The sequence below is a fragment of the Zootoca vivipara genome, chromosome Z1 (assembly GCF_965207765.1).
Source record: "Zootoca vivipara chromosome Z1, rZooViv2.hap1.1, whole genome shotgun sequence".
Lineage (NCBI taxonomy): Eukaryota > Metazoa > Chordata > Lepidosauria > Squamata > Lacertidae > Zootoca > Zootoca vivipara.
The window spans coordinates 29,073,045-29,090,051 of record NC_142583.1 but is presented as its reverse complement, the minus strand read 5'-3'; the positions used below and the strand labels follow the sequence as shown (position 1 = coordinate 29,090,051).

The window sequence follows — 17,007 nt, the reverse complement described above, 5'->3', positions numbered from 1 at the left end:
TGTGTGCGCACACATTTGTGTATCTGTAGAGCCACTCACTAATCCCATGGTTTCATAACTGGATAACCATGTTGAGGGCTCAGTGTTCTTCATCTCCTAACCAAAAAGAGCAACATTTTATTTTATTACTAAATTTGGGAACTTTTAAATTTTACCTGTATTCCTGAAGGTGTCTTTATTTTTTAAATATAGAAAAGCACACACATAAAACCAGCATTTTGTTTCATTAAAGTTGATATAAATATGAATGTTGCAAAAGAATTTTCCTTTAACTTTCTGGGAAATGAAACTACAGTGGGTTATCAAAAGATGCACCCACAAATGGAAGTGTTGTGCACATAAAGCGATAAAGAGAAAGCCTAGCCACAATTACCCATGCTCTGGTAAACTCTTGTTTGGGTTATTGTATGAATTTGGTATATTTTTCCCCACAGAACTACGTCCGAGTTGTGGAGGTCTGGTGGGATGAATACAAAGATTACTTCTATGCTAGTCGTCCTGAGACAAAAGCACTAGCATATGGTGATATATCTGACCTGAAGAAATTTCGCGAAGATCACAAGTGCAAAAGTTTTAAGTGGTTTATGGAAGAAATAGCTTATGATATAACTTCTCACTATCCTTTACCACCTAAAAATCTGGAGTGGGGAGAGGTGAGTGCAGTGTTTTTGCAGATCCATTCCTTGATACACGTCATTATTTCAGGTGTCACAAAGAGTCACAAAGACTCCTATTCCCCTTTTTCTTCCAGTCCAGTATTAATTATAGGAAGGACTAGTGTGTGCTGGAAGGCAAGGGGGGATAGGAATCTCTTTGTGGCTATATGCAGGGAAGGAACCAGCACATTCAAACTCTAAAACTGTTTAGATCTGCATGAATTACTTAAGAGTCCCAGGGCTTATGAACAAAACAATGAGTTGATGTGAAATCTGTGCAGATTTCAATATAGGAATTTGACTGGGTTAAATGTGAACAGTAGACACAGAGAAGATAAAAAGTTGCAAGAATGCCAAAAAAGAAAAGTGTCACTGTCAGGGGGACTCCCTACAGGGAGCCTCCCCCATCATCCTGACCAGCACTTCGCCCAGCAACAGCGCTAGCAGCGGGTCAGGGGGGAAGCGGAATGGAGGAGGGAAGGCTCAGCGAGGCATCAGAGCTCTGGCAACACTCTGGCCAACAAGTGGAGGAGGGATGGCTCAGGGAGGCGTCGGAGCCCAGGCACTGCCCCAGCTGGCCAGGGGAAGAAGGGGCACCGCTCCTTCCGGCGCCCAAATTGAGGCACGCGCCCAGACGCAGGGCGAGGGGGCGGCGTTTCAGGGTGCCCAGGGTATTATGCTGGCCCCGAAGCCAACAGACGCCATTGCCGGGTTCTGAGAGTGACTAGGAGGTCATGTTTTCTGCTATCTCCACGCTGTAAATAGTATGCACAATAAAACCTTTAAAGACACAACGGACTGGAGCGTCTTTACTCGGGAATAGCCGCAACAACTCCCTGACAGTCACTGTTTAAATTGCTAGCATAAAGTTGGAAAAAGAAAGAAGAATCCAACTCCTACTTGATTATTTTTCTCAGTGTCATAACTTCCCTTGTGCTAATCTGCTATGGACTCACTTGAAAGATTCGTTATCTCCTCATTCACTCGGCAGAGCAGGGAGAACTCATCTTCCTTGCTCTGGCATGCATGCAAGGTTATCTTTAGTGCTGCTGATTTTCTCCCCTTCTCTTCCCCCTGCCCGGTGCGCACACTGCACCATACCTAAATCTGCTCCAAAGATTTGGTGAAACTCCCATAACAATGTTAGGGAGTATGCAGTGGGGGGAGAGGTCCCACCATACAAGGAGAACTTCTTGCAGAGACAGAACTGAAAGCTTTAGCTTTATGTGGAATACAATCCACTGAACTCTCCTTGCTAACTATGTTTACTTACAGGAAAGCTATGAACCCCAGGCTCCAGTTCTGCTGGACCTTTTTGTATAGTATACCAAAAGGGTGCCCATGACATCTATTGATATCATGGATTCCCCCCCCCTTCTAATAGTTATCAGTATTCTGACTCCAGCACATTATGCTGAGGTCTTCGGTGAGCTGTGTGTGTAATTTCAGAAATCTCTGTACAACTACATAATACCTTTTTTCATAACCAAGTTATTATCTTCCTAATTTTATTTTGAAATGTTTAGCTACAATATAAATTATACATGTGTTTCAGATCAGAGGCTTTGAAACTGCTTACTGCATAGACAGCATGGGGCATTCCAATGGGGGCTTTGTGGAACTTGGACCATGTCACAGAATGGGAGGAAATCAAGTAAGTAGTCTCAAAGCAACATCTTTGGAATTACGGGAATGCCAAAAGATTAAACTTTTTGCCTGTGGATTTTCCATCGCTGTAAACAGTACTAAATTAGTTGAAGCACAACTACACACACACACACACACAGAGAGAGAGAGAGAGAGAGTGCATACTGGGACCTGTCGTGTGTGTGAAGGCCACTACTACATTATCACAATAAAATTATAAATCATGTTAGTGAACCATCCTGGGTTCCTTCAAGAGGAAGGACAGGATATAAATTAAATAATAACCATTATTTTTAATTGTCTTACATAGGGAACTGTTGCGGATCACAAAAGCATTGTTGATGGCTCAAATTTAGATACTATTTGTGGTTATTCCTACGTTTCCTCTGCAGCCTCTTGCCTTCTGAAAATCTGCTTGGGGGATTAGGGGCTCTATGGAGCAACTTGGGGCAGCTTTAGGGAGAAAGGAGAATCATCAAAAAAATTCTGCCTCCTCCCTTCCACTAAATGAATCAAAAGCTTTCTGTAGATGTAAATAGAAGTTATTCTATTTTGGGTATATATTGTGTTTTCTAAACCACTTTGAGTGCAATGATTACCCAAAAAAGTGGTATACAAATAAAGTGATTATGACTAGTATAAAGTTTAGGATAAAACAATCTATGAAAACTTAAAAACACATATTTGCTAGGCAAAGTCCAAATCTATGTTCATAACATTTATTCGTTTTATTTAAAAGCATTTCTAGACAGCTTAATATTTTAAAATCCCCAAGGGGTATACAAATATGAGAGTCTAGCGTAAGCGTATTTCCAATCAGTGTCACCCAGCTAACAGTGAAAAGTTTCCAGTGGCAGAAAGAAAACGAAAGCAATTTTTCAGCATTTCCCCCTGCAGCCTCCTTGTGTCTTCTCTAAATCTGCTCCAGAGAGACCTCCAACTCTCTGGAGCCAATTTAGCAGGGTGCTGCTTTGGGAAGAGAGAATTGCTGAAAATTGGTTCCTCTCTGTTCCAGCTCATGGGAACTTCCTATCAGCTGAGCATGAATACATCCCCACGAGTCAGCCTTTCATGATGGGAGTTTCAGCAACATACAACCCCTTTCTTCTCCTTCTACCATCACTTCATGCCATAGCTGATGAGTGCTGTTGGGATTCAGACCAGTAGCCCTGACCTCTGTGATTCATTCAACTCATTACTGGTATTGAAGGCCAGTGTTTGGGATGCTGATGTTTAAATCAGAAGACATGTGTCCAAATCTGGCTTCTGTTGAACAATGTCATTTTCCCCTTTTGGCCCGAACATCTGCTCATAGTTCATTTTTTCTGACCAATCCAAAACATATTGTAAAGCGCTAAGAGGTCTTATTTCAATCTAGGGATATATTAGTTTTGTTAAATACAGTAAAAATGTTACAATTATTGATGCTCAGCCAATTTTAGCTCCTTCGAGTTGCACAGCTTACTGTTTCCAAATCAATAAAGCAATATTGGACCCACTTACCTGCAGACATAAGCTGTACCTCAATCACTGATAAGCGTGACCACATGACAGTGCAATGTGATGGACTTTGTGTATCCTTAGGTCATGCTGGGACTTACTTCTGAGCAGACAATGTACTGTGCTTTTCTGTAAAAGTCTCTTCAGTATACTTCTTAATTTTAAAAAGCAAAAGACAAATAGATTGAATAATTGTAATACTTCTTCTGAGCAGTATCATTTTTAACATGTCAGTTATTACTTTAGCATTTCAGTAGTTACTGGTGTAAAATATATAGTGGTTTTTAATGTCATATTTTTTCCTATTAGTTGTTTAGAATTAATGAAGCCAACCAGCTCATGCAGTATGATCAGTGCTTGAGTAAAGGACCTGATGGCACCAAAGTTATGATTACACACTGCAATCTAAATGAATACAAGGAGTGGCAGTACTTCAAGGTATCTAATCAATGATATGAATTTTCATCTTCTGTTGTGAGTGATCTGTGTACTGAAGAATCTTAATTACTTTTGTTCCTTTCAATGAAGGAGAAATAAGATTTGGGGATATCTGGCAAAGTTCTTTCAAAAGTATCCTGCTCAGGCAACAGTGCAAGCTTTATTTTATTGTAAACATAGGAGCCGTATTGGAGGACACAAAAGATGGAAACTTAAGTGCACAGATGAGATAATATATCTTACCTCTTCGTTGGCACGTTCTCATCTTCTCTTCCACCAGAAATCCAATACATCAGGATAGACTAGCCAGGGGCTTACTTGAGCTCTAGCAATTAATGAACAGAATCTCTCATTATACAATCAGGTGGGTTTCCTTCCCAGCTGAATGAAAACAACTCTTCCACCCTCACCTCAGGTTGGGAGTCATGATTCACATTGTCTCAGCTATGAATTTAATTTCCCAAGCGACTTGAGCCTTAACATATAGAAGGATGGGGGTAAGGGAAAGCATGTTAATAGGATCTGGGCAGAGGGAAAACAAAGGGGCACAAGAAGAAGAAAAATTGCTAAACTGGAATACAGAGGGGGCATTAAAATGATACTAAGGTAAGAATGACTGATATATTGTCTGAGACATGATTGGGGCAGGGGAGCAAAGAAGGGTATAGGAAAAAATATTGGAGTAACTGATTGCCTACAGTACATAGGGGAAAGGTGGCCAGGAAAAGAGAATGTTGATATTCTCTCCCACCACCACCCATTTGTAAATACATTTTGTAACATCTAATAGATATGGTCAAATTATGTGGAATTTGAGGGGATGGGAGAGATCACCAGCCCATGCCTTTTGAGCAGCTGATTGCCATGACCCATCCCAGACGCTGTGGCTTCAGAAACTGTTCTTCCCCCCCCCCCAACACACCCTGCTCAGAAATTTAAACCCCTTAGTTATATAGGAGCAAACTTACCACTTTATATATGATCAAAGTTACTACTACTACCCTAATGCATGCATAGCCAAACTAAGGCCCGGGGGGCCGGGGCTGGCCCAATCGCCTTCTCAATCCGGCCTGCAGACAGCCCAGGAATCAGCGTGTTTTTACATGAGTAGAATTGGTCCTTTTATTTAAAATGCATCTCTGGGTTATTTGTGGTGCATTGGAATTCATTCATCCCCCCCCCCCCAAATATAGTCTGGCTGCCTGGTGAAAATTTTTGCTGACCCCTGCATCTAATGCATTGATATATGCATTGTCTGAAACCCTTTATATGGATAAAGGGTTTCAGATAATACATATATCAACGCATTAGATGATTAGGGTATCTGTGCTAACTTTGCTCATTTATAAATAAATAAAATGTATTCTAATCATTTTCAAGGCAAACCATATAGCAACTGATAAGAACGGTAGTTTCAGTAGGACTTGGACAACTTTTAAAAATTGGCAGGTTGTTTTTGGGAAGTAACAGCTTTTTGCTTGCTTGCTTGCTTGTTTTGCAGAATCTACATAGATTTACCCATATCCCTTCAGGAAAATGTTTGGACCGTTCAGAAGTTCTACACCAAGTGTTTATTTCAGAGTGCGACTCAAATAAAGCAACACAAAAATGGGAAATGAACAATATCCTTAATGTGTAGATGAAATAAGCCCAGACCTACCTATGACAAATTGAATTCATATAGGACTGAAGATAGCCTGAAAACTGCTGCAACTATTAACTTCGTACAGCTGCAAGCCTGGAACCTCTTGATCTAGATGAAGGACATAGATGGACAGTGATAGATTTATCAACTTGCAGTTGATGTTTACAAAACTGCTCTTACCTTAAACTTTAATAGATGTTTACATCTCTCTTTTTGTTTCGTTTTTAGGATGTTTTTGTTTTATGGTGCGTTAGTTAATAATTGAATGTGCTTTTGACTTTGTTTCTCTTTCACTAGGAGCAAAGCTAAAAGCACCAACTTGGATCTGAAGTAGCGGGAAGTTGCTTGCACTCATGCAAAGGGTGCTTTTCTGCACCGTCTTCTGGTGACAGCCTCCACCCCAAAAGCCCCTCCTGATGGCTGAAGGAACTTCTGGAATGGCTTTTTGAGTGGCATAAAGGGCTGCAAATTGGCAGCTTCCCATGTGTGCACAAGTGATCCACTTGTGCACAGCCAGGGGGGTTGGATCCAAGCATGTTGTTGTCTTCTTTGGGATTACACTCAGGGGTCTGCAGGCAGTTTTTATTTTTTAAACACTCACACTTGAAAAAGGTTGGAGTAACCAGACTTTGCTATAACGTGGTGATTATCAACCTGTTGTACGTTGTTTTGATTTTACATCTTACCAAGCACTGCCACAGGTTTTTTTTAGCCAGGGTGGCCTTCTTTCACAGTCATGCTGCTTTTTTGAAAGGTGAATTTTCAATGTATTTAGTGCCTCTTTAATTTTTCCTCTGTAGTTCACAAGAGAAAAAAAATCATCATAGAACAAGTTAGTCGAAGTGTCTCTTTTAAAGTTGGGACGAGTTGGTAAAGCTCTTGTGGTTTAAGATTTTGCCAAATTTACAGTAACACTCCTTATTTCATATGGTTAAGGACAACCAATTGAGACACAAGTCATACCAGGGATACTGTGAGAGGAACCTGAAATAGTGATGCTAAAGCTTCCCTGGAATCTTTTGGAAGAAGGTTGTAGTTAACATATACTTAATAGCACTTAAATCCATGAGCCACTTGTGTAAAATAGCATTGAAGCAGCTTACATCTTCTATGTTACAGTATATAGCTGAAACTGAAATTTAGCACTAAGTGATGCATTCAGTGGAAGTGAGCAATCCAAATTGCAACTAAAAAAAAATTCAAGCACTAACTTCCCTGCTGTATCATGCCTTACAAAATTATTTCACAAGCACTCGGCATGTAAAGGGATATTGTCAACTAGCTAAAGATCCATATATAGATTAGAAGTGAGCAAATGGGAATTGAAGGTGAATTCAAAGGCTCTCTCTTCCTCCAAATAATTAGGATGTTTAAACTTCAGGATTGTGTTATGACTCCAAAGTATATAATGATGTCATGGCATGAACAGAAAATGGATAAGATACTAAAAGGATATAAACTAAGGGAAAGTTTCTTAAAACATTTGTGCTGAATATTACCCTAAACATGGCGGGGAGGGGGGGAGAGATAATAAATGATACCTGTTTCAATACTTAATCCAACTAAAAGGCAGAGATACTAAAAGGTTTGGTATTAGTTTCTGGCCCCTGCTGTACAGTTATGCACACCTAAATTCTACTGAAATCAGCTAGGTTCATATGCATGTGACTATGCAGGATTTTTAGCTCAAAATTAAATTCGGTCATTTGGATAAATTCTCATAGTATTATCTCCTTGATCTTCACTCAAGCAACTCCTAAAAGCGAGCAATGGAGATGCTTCAGTTACAAGGCCAAATTTTAGTTTAGTGTAGCTTAGTGTGTTACAACATTTAGTGAACCCAAAATTCTGGCCTTAACAAAGGCCTACTACATATAGTTTGGAATCTTTATTTCTTGGTGTTGATCTTTTGGGGCCTCCTGAAAGGTGTGATTAAATTAGAATATGGAGGAAGAAATAAAAAGGACAATAAGGGTGTGGGTACATTTTATTGTTTGTGTGTATGAAAACAGATTTTCGTTTTCTTTGTTGGACAGAGGTTAATTTAATCACATTACTATGCATAAATGAAAGATTGCACATCGATTGTGCAGGCGTGTGTATCAAATGGGTATTGTGTGCAATTACATTAAAATCCAATACTGTATGTGAATATGGATCTGTATTTTTAAACTCCAAATCTTACAAAACAACATAAGCTGTTACTCCTAATGACTTTTCCTACTGTAACCTGCTTTTTGAAAAGTAGATTCCATATCCTTGCTTTGTAAGTTGATCACTATGCATTTCTACACATTTTATAAATTTGATTTATGCAGATTTTGATACACTGTATGTTTCTGTAAAGATTGTATAAATCTTCAAAAGTTTTAATAGGGATAAAACTTGGGTATCTTGTGTATATCTTAATTCTGGGTTGCTTGTTTTTTAGGTGAGGAAAATAAATTTTAACTTGTGGGTTTATTATATATTTGCACCCAAAACTTGTTTTTCTAATCATGTTCCTATTGAATCAAAACTCCTTGAGTGTACGTATGTAGTGCCTACGTAATTGTTAAATAGAATACTTTCATTTTTCTTGCTTGTTCCCTAACATAAGTAAGCAATCCTTACTCTCAGCTAAAAGAGCAGTGAGACTAAACAGAGCCAGAACCACAGCAGCACCTGTAGGTCTGCTGCTTGTGCTGTGTGGGAGGTTGGGAAGTAATGAAAAAATTTGGGTTCCTCTGTGCCAGCTTCAGCAGAGCAGTCCTGATAGCCATACCTGAATCAGATTACCATTCAGTGGATCCTGGAATGGTCCAATTCCATACCCAAAATGCCCCATTCCAGGACTTTCCACTGGTGGGAATACCATTTAGTAGCTTCTGCCTGTGTCTTTGATAGGTGCAGTGGTAGCCTCAAAGCCCAGATGAGCGCAACAGAATTAGGCAGTGAGATACTGTACTACTGCCACTTTCTAACCCCTTATGCTACTACAGATCAGGGGTTAGGATTGCTCTGCTTATCTTGTTGACTAGAAAATAAATACCACATATTGATCCACCTTATAGGCTCAAGTAGTTAGCTGCATGAAGAAATTCCTGGAAAAAAGGATGCTGCAATGAAGATGTTGACCTACAAAAGCAAATTGCATGATTTAAGTGATGTGGCAAGGTTTACTACGCCACTCTTCTGCCAAGCTAGCAGTTCAAAAGCATACCAGTGAAAATAGATAAATTGGTACTGCTACTACGGGAAGGTTGACAGCGTTTCCATGCATCTGGCACTCCTCCACACGCCAGCAGTGATTTAGTCATGCTGGCCAATGACCCAAAAAGCTGTCTGTGGATAAATGCCAGCTATCAGCCTGAAAAGCAAGATGAGCATTGCACCCCCGTCATCTTTGACTGGACTTAACCGTCCAGGGGTTCTTTACCTATACCTATAGCAGTTTTAGGAAAGTGTTGAACCTTTGAGGATTCTGCTTCCAGATTCACCTTTTCTGAAGATCAGCATAAAAGGAAAATATTTGTTCCTAGGAGAGTTCAAGGAAGATATGCCATGCAAAGGTTGTTTTCCTCTTAAGTGTTTTTAGCTGTGTATTTTTCCTAGTTTCCATACTTTGAATGTGTAAACTAGGCTAGAAGCAGAACATTTTAGGCCAACCGATGCTTTATATATTGCTGTAGCAACCAATACTTGCTCCAGTGTCATGAGGCAACTTGCCAACTTTTAGTATGTACTCTTCCTCTTCCAAAATTCAAGGTATGAATTCACACAGTAACACTGCTTGCAAGTCCAGGTCAGATCACATACCCTTGAAAAGCTACTCATGCAGTTACATGCTGTGCACAAATTTGATGCAAGTTGTAAAATCCTGCAGTAGAATTTAAATTGTAGGTGGGGATCACATTTTTGAGCGCTCTACTTAACACATCACTCTCAACAAGTAGTAGCTAGCAGAGCAGGAAGCTACAGTAGTTGGTCCACAGCCTTTGTTCCCAGCGATAAACTTGTTCTGAACTTTCAATAAAGCATTGACATATGGCACACCTTCACCTATAATCTCAAATTCAATCTTACCACCTCATTCAGCTTTGCGCAGAGCAGATCTTATGTAAGAGTATATGCTGGAGATCACTTAAAAGCTATGGCATAGCTATTCTGAAACCATAGAACTTTTGAAGTGGAATGTAAAACGGCCATACCAGTAGCAGCACCCAAGGTCTAGGGAATGTTGCTAGCACTGTTCACTGCCAGAACCTTTAATGGATGCTTTGTAACTACTGTGTCAATTCAATAACATGAGGGTTAAAGCAGGATTTTCTGTGCCAGCCCAGGCTCTATTGAGGACCTACAGAATATAAGGGCTCCCCAGCCACAAGAGTGTCTCCAACCAAGCAAACTAAGTATTACTGCATTTCAGTATCTCTGTTCACTGACAGATTCCAGTCATGCAGAAGCACTCAAGAAGGGCATGGAGCAGATAAAGCAGCAGCATGACTTGAGAGTCTGAAGGCAATTTAAATCCCAGGCCTAAAGTTCCCCAATCCTAGTCTAGAACCTATGAAAGATTGTCTAAAAGCAAGAATGCAGCAAGGCCTCCTGTACTGCACTATATTGAGGGGTCCTCTGGGTACAATGAGCCAGTTTTAATCTCTAACATCCCCCAAAAGCCTCTTGATAAAAAAAATTGGAAGACTAATCATGCAATACTGTATTCTGGACAACTTTGTCAAGAGGCCATGTATCTGATTTATAGGATTTAAGAGTATCCTTATATAACTATGGACCCAACAACACACAAGCAATATTTGTAACTTAAAATGGGAAGCCGCCAGAGAACTCAGTGCAGCATATTTCTAAGCACATTTTCAAAAAGGTGCACTTCATACTACAGCCTTAATGGGAGCTAGCCTAAAGGGAGAACCTTAGGGAGTTAAGTGGCTATTCCTTACCTTCTACATGTGCCACACTTAACCTCAAAACAAGCAACATCCAAAACCAACCCATGGCTGTATCATGCCATTGTTGCACAATAAATCAACTCATCTCTAATGTGGCCAAATTTGACATTTTAATTTTCTCCTACAGACTTTTTAGGTCTGAACTTACACAAGATTTTTCATACTACAAGCCCCACTTCAGAGTACCACTTTAAGAGGCATGTGATACAGTCCTAGTTACGCAAAGGAACATTTGCAATGCTGTACAACTGGGAGTAGGGAACCTCTGGCCCTCCACTTGTTCCTGAACTACCACCATCAGAATAGTCAGGGAAGGGAATTGCTGTCCAACATCTGAAAGGCCACAGGTTGCCCACTTCTGCTTTGTGAAAATTAGGAGAAAGTTGCTTGTAATTACTCCAGTCTCAAAAGTTGCAACATGAATCAAGTCTAACATAGCTTCTCCTTTAAGTCAGCCTTCTCTAACCTCATGCCTTATAATGTTCTGCACAAATGTCATTAAATCCAGCAAGAGTAAACTGCCAAGGAAAATGAGTTGCAGCTCAAAATGTTTTGAGCATACCAATTTAGAGAAGGCTGCTTTAAGGTTACCTTACCCTTTATGAAATTACCACAGGCATATACTAGAATTTCCAGCTGTTTAAGCAAATTAACACTACAGTATAGTAACAAGAATAATGTACATCATTTTATTACAAAATTGTTAAAAAAGTAATACAATGCAATAGTATGCAAGACAAGGTTGACTACCAATTTTACTACCAATTTTTTAACTCTGCTCAAAATCAAGCTGTCACTGAATCCAAAGAACCATTAAATATGCCTGAACATGACAATATCAGCTTTTAAAAATCTAACAGTAGTGGCATTCAGCTACTACTTACATCAGAATACAGGTCTCCCTACAATCACATTACCTATACACAATTCTGTACAGTTTTTATACTGAAGCTAACAATGAGCTGCACTCAATTTCACATTCTTAGCAGAATCATTGACTTTTGAGCACAAAATCTTTACAGCAGCTTTATAACTTCACTCTTCATCTTCATCTTCCTCCTCCTCGTCGTCTTCTTCCTCTTCTTCGTCTTCTTCCTCATCATCATCTTCTTCAGGTTCTACTTTCTTCTTGGAGCCTGCTGGCCTACCAGGACCTTTCTTTCCTGCATCACCCTTCCCCTTGGCACGATATGCTGCAACATCCTGCAACAGCAATGCAAAGTTTAGTTTGAAAAAACACACCTTCAGAAAGATAAATTGGGATTTCTTCCCATTTGTTCTTTGGGTCGCTTCCCAACACTTTCAAAACATGCTCACAGCATCTATCCTTCTCCCCATGGCAATCATCCTTGCAACCATGCCCCATAACAACAACATATAAGGGTATGAAACTTAAAAACAGCAGCAATGCCACTGGAAGACTTGCTTTTTACTGAAACCAATTACTTTTGCTTAGTTTTCCACCAAGGAAGTTGTTCCTTAGGTGGTCTTCCAGTAGTGTTCTCGGGGCTGTAACATTTAGACTCACCAGTAGAAACTGTACCCCTCTAGGTCATTACTGTACCAACATTAACTATTGCCAAATAATCAACACTAATTTTCAGTTGGCAATTTAAGGTCCCAAATAGTAAAACCATAATGCACACCATTAACAGAAAATTAAAATGAACACATTACCTTCTCATACTTCTCCTTTAGTTTTGCTGCCTTCTGCTCAAAGGGCTGCTTGTCTTTTGCTGTTTGCTCAGACCACATTTCGCCTAGTTTCTTTGCTGTATCACCAATAGACAAACCTGGGTGGTCGCTTTTTATCTTTGGGCGATGCTCAGAACAGAACAGGAAGAAAGCAGATCTAGATGAACAAAGACATGTCAGACAACTTGCTGTGATTTCAGATTAAGGGGGTGATAGAAATGTTCTACTCATTTTGAAATTAACTTACATGCAGACAAAAAAATTGGTATCTTTGATAAACTTACGGTGGTCTTTTGGGGGCATTGGGGTCCTTTTTCTTCTTCTTCTCCCCTTTAGGAGGAATATAACTTTTCATCTCCCTATCATAACGAACTTTGTCACCCTTTGCCATGTCTTCAAACTTGCCTTTTTCTTTTGCTGACATTGTCTATAAGGAGGGAGAAATGGGTGTTAAAGCCACATATATTTAAGGTTCTTGGGCCTTGGCAGCAACCTTCCAATAAATACTGAGAGCATCTCCATATACTATATATGTTAAGAAAAGCTGCAAAAACATACTGCAGGTCAACCATAAGGCAGGCACCATATCCAAACAAGCCAATTTGTTTTTCCCACTATGTTAATTCTCATTATTCCAAATTTGTCTTAAAGCCTTTTGTTTAGCTACAGACACTAGAAAGGAAAAAAATGAATTCCTGCCAAACAATGGTTGTAAAAATGAGTGGGGACTTACTGAATTCTCATACAACCAATGAACACAGGCATTTATTACAAGTCCAAGAATGGGGAAAATGTTTCTCCCAGACCATACATAAGACATTCCTTTTCCAATACCCCAGAAACTGCCTGGAACAAATATACACATTTATGTAATATTTATTAATATTCCTTGCTGCTTTTAAGTGGGGAAGGCTGAAGTAAAACTACACTGCCAAACCTACACTTGTTATGTAAACCTCCTGATAACATATCACAGTTCCTTTTAATTGTAGTTTAATGAGAATGTGAAGGAGACACAGGCCAAGAAGGTGCAAACATTAAGACATTCCAGTAGGTGGCCATTTTCAATCTGCTGTAACTTTAGCAAATTTGCTTTTGTAAGGTATCCTGGCAGTCTTCAACTTTGTCCCGAAGAGTTGAGGAGTTCAAAGAGTATTATGGAAATACTCAGAACTTCCAATAGTTTTCTAAAATGAAAAGCAAAGTATTTTAATGTGGGGAGCAGGAGACACAATTAGGCAAGCCCGGTTTGGAAGTAGCTTAAAATTGCACTTCGAGCACAGCAGCCTTTATTGTTGCAACATTTCAAGGATCTCGCCTTACAAATTTAAGGGCGGGGTTACTCTTTTTAAAAAACATGCTAGCGCTTTTGCCACAGGCCTAGAAAACTTTGAACTTGCTCTATATTGCTTCCATCCCTGCTTACAAAACCCAGCCGCTCCTGCAACTTCGCACTGCCAGAAATTGCGGCCGCCGAAAGAAGCTCGGCAAGGGGGAGGAGGAAGGGAAGCTGTTTATCAGGCGGGCCCGCTGGCAGGCCCGACTCCAGCTCCGTTCCCGCCTTTTAAGTCCTTGGGCGGGCGCGAGCAACTGCAACGCGCGCCAACGCCGCTGGGAGGGGGAGGGGGAGGGGGAGTGTGCTGGGAGGCGGTGCCTAGCCGAGCAACGCCAGGCGAGGCGAGGCGGGCCCTGGCTGGGCCTGGCCGAGCCGCTTCTTCCTTACCCGCCATTTCTCGGAGCATTTCTTAGAGAAGTCGGAAAAGTTGACCGAAGTGTCCGGGTGCTTCTTCTTATGCTCCTCGCGGCACGTTTGCACGAAATAAGCGTACGAGGACATCTTGCCCCGGGGCTTGTTCGGGTCGCCTTTGCCCATGGCTGCGGCAACGGTCCCTGATCGGTGGGGGAAACTGGGGGGGGGGGGGGTTGAAGAGAGAAAAGGGGAGGGGGGTTTGAAGAGAGAAAAGGGGGAGGGAAAATTAACGAGTAAGCAACGAGGGAAAGAGGCCGCTTACAACGAGGTCCGCATTCCTGGCCTTCCTCCCCTCGCGCCCCACCCCCAGGGCCTGAGGCGACACTTTCCCGCCCAAAATACTTCGCCCCCCTCCTCCGCGCCTCACCACCAACCGCTCTTTCGAGGTTTCTTACCGATAGGCTGAAAATTCACTAGTACCCTCGTACTCTTTCCTGCCCGAAAAAAACACGACGCCTTCACCCCCTCAGCCTGCCCCACGGCTCCCAGGTCGCCCCAGCCCCAAACAGTCCAGTCACCATTTCTCAGCCGCGCCCCAGAGCTCAAGCCGCCCCAGCCCCGCTTTTCTAAGAAAAGGTGGGGGTAAAAATTACACGTTTGTGGTACTTAGCCCCTCGCCTGGTGGAGCTGAGGAAGAGAAGCAGCGGCCGTTGGCGACGTCGAGAAGGGGGGTCAAGTAAAGCGCACAGATCACCTTCCTTCGCCGCAGTCGAATGGGTCGTTTCCAACGCACTTGATAGCCTCTTGTTTTCCACAGCCCTACCCGCCACAGCACCTTTACCCGCAAAGCTCGCGGCGGGGCCCGCCCCTCAAGCTCTCCGGTTGGCTACCCGGCTGGTTTGAACCTCGCCCCCGCGCCTTTCGAATCAGGCGATTGGCTGAGGGCTCATGCGACGCCGCCAGCATAAGTCGTTATGTTCGGTCGAGAAAGGGGGCGGGAAGAAAAGAGGGCGGGGGGAGGGGATTGCTTGCGCTTCATACCCGTTGAAACCGGTTAGGGAGTGTGGAGAGAGTGGGATTAAGAGCGCGCCTCCGATTGGAGGGCTGGTAGAGCTGGAGGGAAAAACCCGCAGAAACCACTGCCATTGGCCAAGGCATAAACCAGGAGTTGCTATTGGTCCGAGGAAGGTGAAATCGCGTGGTTTAAAAATACAAAGGAGGAGGGGGAAGGGAAAAGAAGTGAGAAAAACAAGAAGAGCTCCAGAGAAATAGGGGGGAGGGGGGAAACATCTGCGGGTGGCAACAGTTTTCCTGTGTTTGAGAGGGAAGGAAAACAGCTCGGGCGGGAGCGTATATGAGTTTGTGCTTTGCTCTTTGTTGTAAATCTGTTGGAAGCTGCACTAGCCTCTGGCTTTAAAGAAAGGGCTGCACAACATTTGCCCTTTAAAAGGGGGGAGGGGTCGGGGAGAGAAGTCTTGTCCTCGGTTGTCCATTCAGTCGACTTCGAGGGACATTGGACGCCCAAGTAATCGTGCCCATGCTCGCCGGCCGCCTTTATCTATCGCATGTTTACTCAAAAATTACTTTTGTCTTCTGCAAACATTGCTCTGGCTGCAGTGAGGAAGCGACTGCAAATCATCCGGATAGATGATTTGCTGCCTTTTGAGGAAGTACCTCACACCCCTCTTCGCCATTTTTGCTATAGCAGATATAACACGGGTGCACGCCTTGCTTCTTTCCCGTGTTTCTGCCGAGCCTTGGGTTTTTCCCCTCCTTTGCTTGCTTGAGGCAGCTTGAAAGTTTTCGCATTGCCGTCGCCACCTGTTGCTGCTTCTCTAGGCTACTTCCACGCCGTCTGCCTCATGGTCGCTTAGCCAGCTGTCCTTTACTGTAAAAGGCTGTTGTCCCATAGTCTGGCCAGCGTGACTGTCCCTCATCGATCCTCTTTGGCCCCCAAGGGGGGCGGGATATGGTTTTTGAACATCTCAAAAGCAGAACAGCCCCTCGTCGTAACTTTCAAGGCAGTTCTGCCTATGTGGGGTGGGCAGCAAGAGGAGGCACGCACCTTCCCCACTGAACCATAATTGCCAGAATTCATTACCATTGTTATTTAAAAGGAGTAAGTTTCTATTGATTGTAGAGCCTGAGATAATAGGCAAAATCTACAGGCACCCCCCCAAAATACATTACCTTGAATTTTTTCTATAGGTGTCCATGATTGACAGACTCCCTTAAACATAAAGAAGAGGCCTTTGGTACGCACACTCACCTACATGTTAGTTTTCATTTATTTAGTGGACATGGACTAGATGAAATATTGCCAGTACTCTTGTTACGTTTCAGAATGGATAAAATGTAGATTTATGTTCTGGGTGTGGGTGTATGTGCAGTATTTTTTTCCATTGTGTGTAAGAATCGCATTTAGCTACTGTATATTGATCTTCTGTTTGAGTTGATGGGCTTAAGGGGCAGCATCCAAAAACATTGGGAATACTCCAAAGGCACCTGTAACAACAACACAACTACACTTCCTCATCCTCTGATGAAATGCCTGATAAAGCGGCCCTCATTTTTTAAAAAACAAAACCGTCTAGTGTATGTGTTTGATTACAGGTTCCAATATAATTCCCCATGTTTACTGTGTGGTGATCTTAAGGGAATAACTCCTCCCAACTGTGTGGAATGTGAATGTGCTGCTTTCATTTGGTATTGGGTCCCTCCAGAAACAAAATGGTTAGATTGTGCTCAAGTGAGTCACAAACAAAAGAATTGAAAGTACAGTAATGG

At 42.0% G+C, this 17,007-nt stretch overlaps 2 protein-coding genes across 4 annotated transcripts in view; one reads left to right on the top strand and one right to left on the bottom strand.

Annotated features, from left to right (window-relative positions):
• GALNT7 (polypeptide N-acetylgalactosaminyltransferase 7) overlaps positions 1-8,354 on the top strand; it is a 48,588-nt gene extending 40,234 nt beyond the window's left edge. For both annotated transcript variants that reach the window (XM_035111666.3, XM_035111665.3), the window contains exons 9-12: positions 435-653; positions 2,212-2,310; positions 4,113-4,241; positions 5,743-8,354. In XM_035111666.3, the coding sequence (XP_034967557.1) occupies positions 435-653; positions 2,212-2,310; positions 4,113-4,241; positions 5,743-5,880 (585 nt within the window). In that variant the 3' untranslated portion in view covers positions 5,881-8,354. The remainder of the gene's footprint in view (positions 1-434; positions 654-2,211; positions 2,311-4,112; positions 4,242-5,742) is intronic.
• A 2,569-nt stretch (positions 8,355-10,923) lies between these two features.
• Positions 10,924-15,041, bottom strand: HMGB2 (high mobility group box 2). 2 transcript variants are annotated; one of them, XM_060278707.2, is made up of 5 exons: positions 14,975-15,041; positions 14,254-14,437; positions 12,815-12,957; positions 12,513-12,687; positions 10,924-12,038 (listed from the first exon to the last, which is right to left on the bottom strand). In XM_060278707.2, the coding sequence occupies exons 2-5, from the start codon at positions 14,401-14,403 to the stop codon at positions 11,871-11,873; spliced, it is 636 nt and encodes a 211-aa protein (XP_060134690.2). In that variant the 5' UTR covers positions 14,404-14,437; positions 14,975-15,041; the 3' UTR covers positions 10,924-11,870. The 2 variants fall into 2 exon arrangements, with proteins under 2 accessions (XP_060134690.2, XP_034967558.3); XM_035111667.3 differs by having other exon boundaries at positions 14,874-15,017.
• Between the last annotated feature and the right edge of the window lie 1,966 nt (positions 15,042-17,007).

Coding starts and splice junctions, on each gene's coding strand:
- HMGB2 (XM_060278707.2), bottom strand. CDS start 14,403: ATGGGCAAAGGCGACCCGAACAAGCCCCGGGGCAAGATGTCCTCGTAC. Junction 12,688..12,814: donor AATGCCCCCAAAAGACCACC/GTAAGTTTATCA, acceptor TTGTTCATCTAG/ATCTGCTTTCTTCCTGTTCT. Junction 12,039..12,512: donor TAAAGGAGAAGTATGAGAAG/GTAATGTGTTCA, acceptor TTGCTGTTGCAG/GATGTTGCAGCATATCGTGC.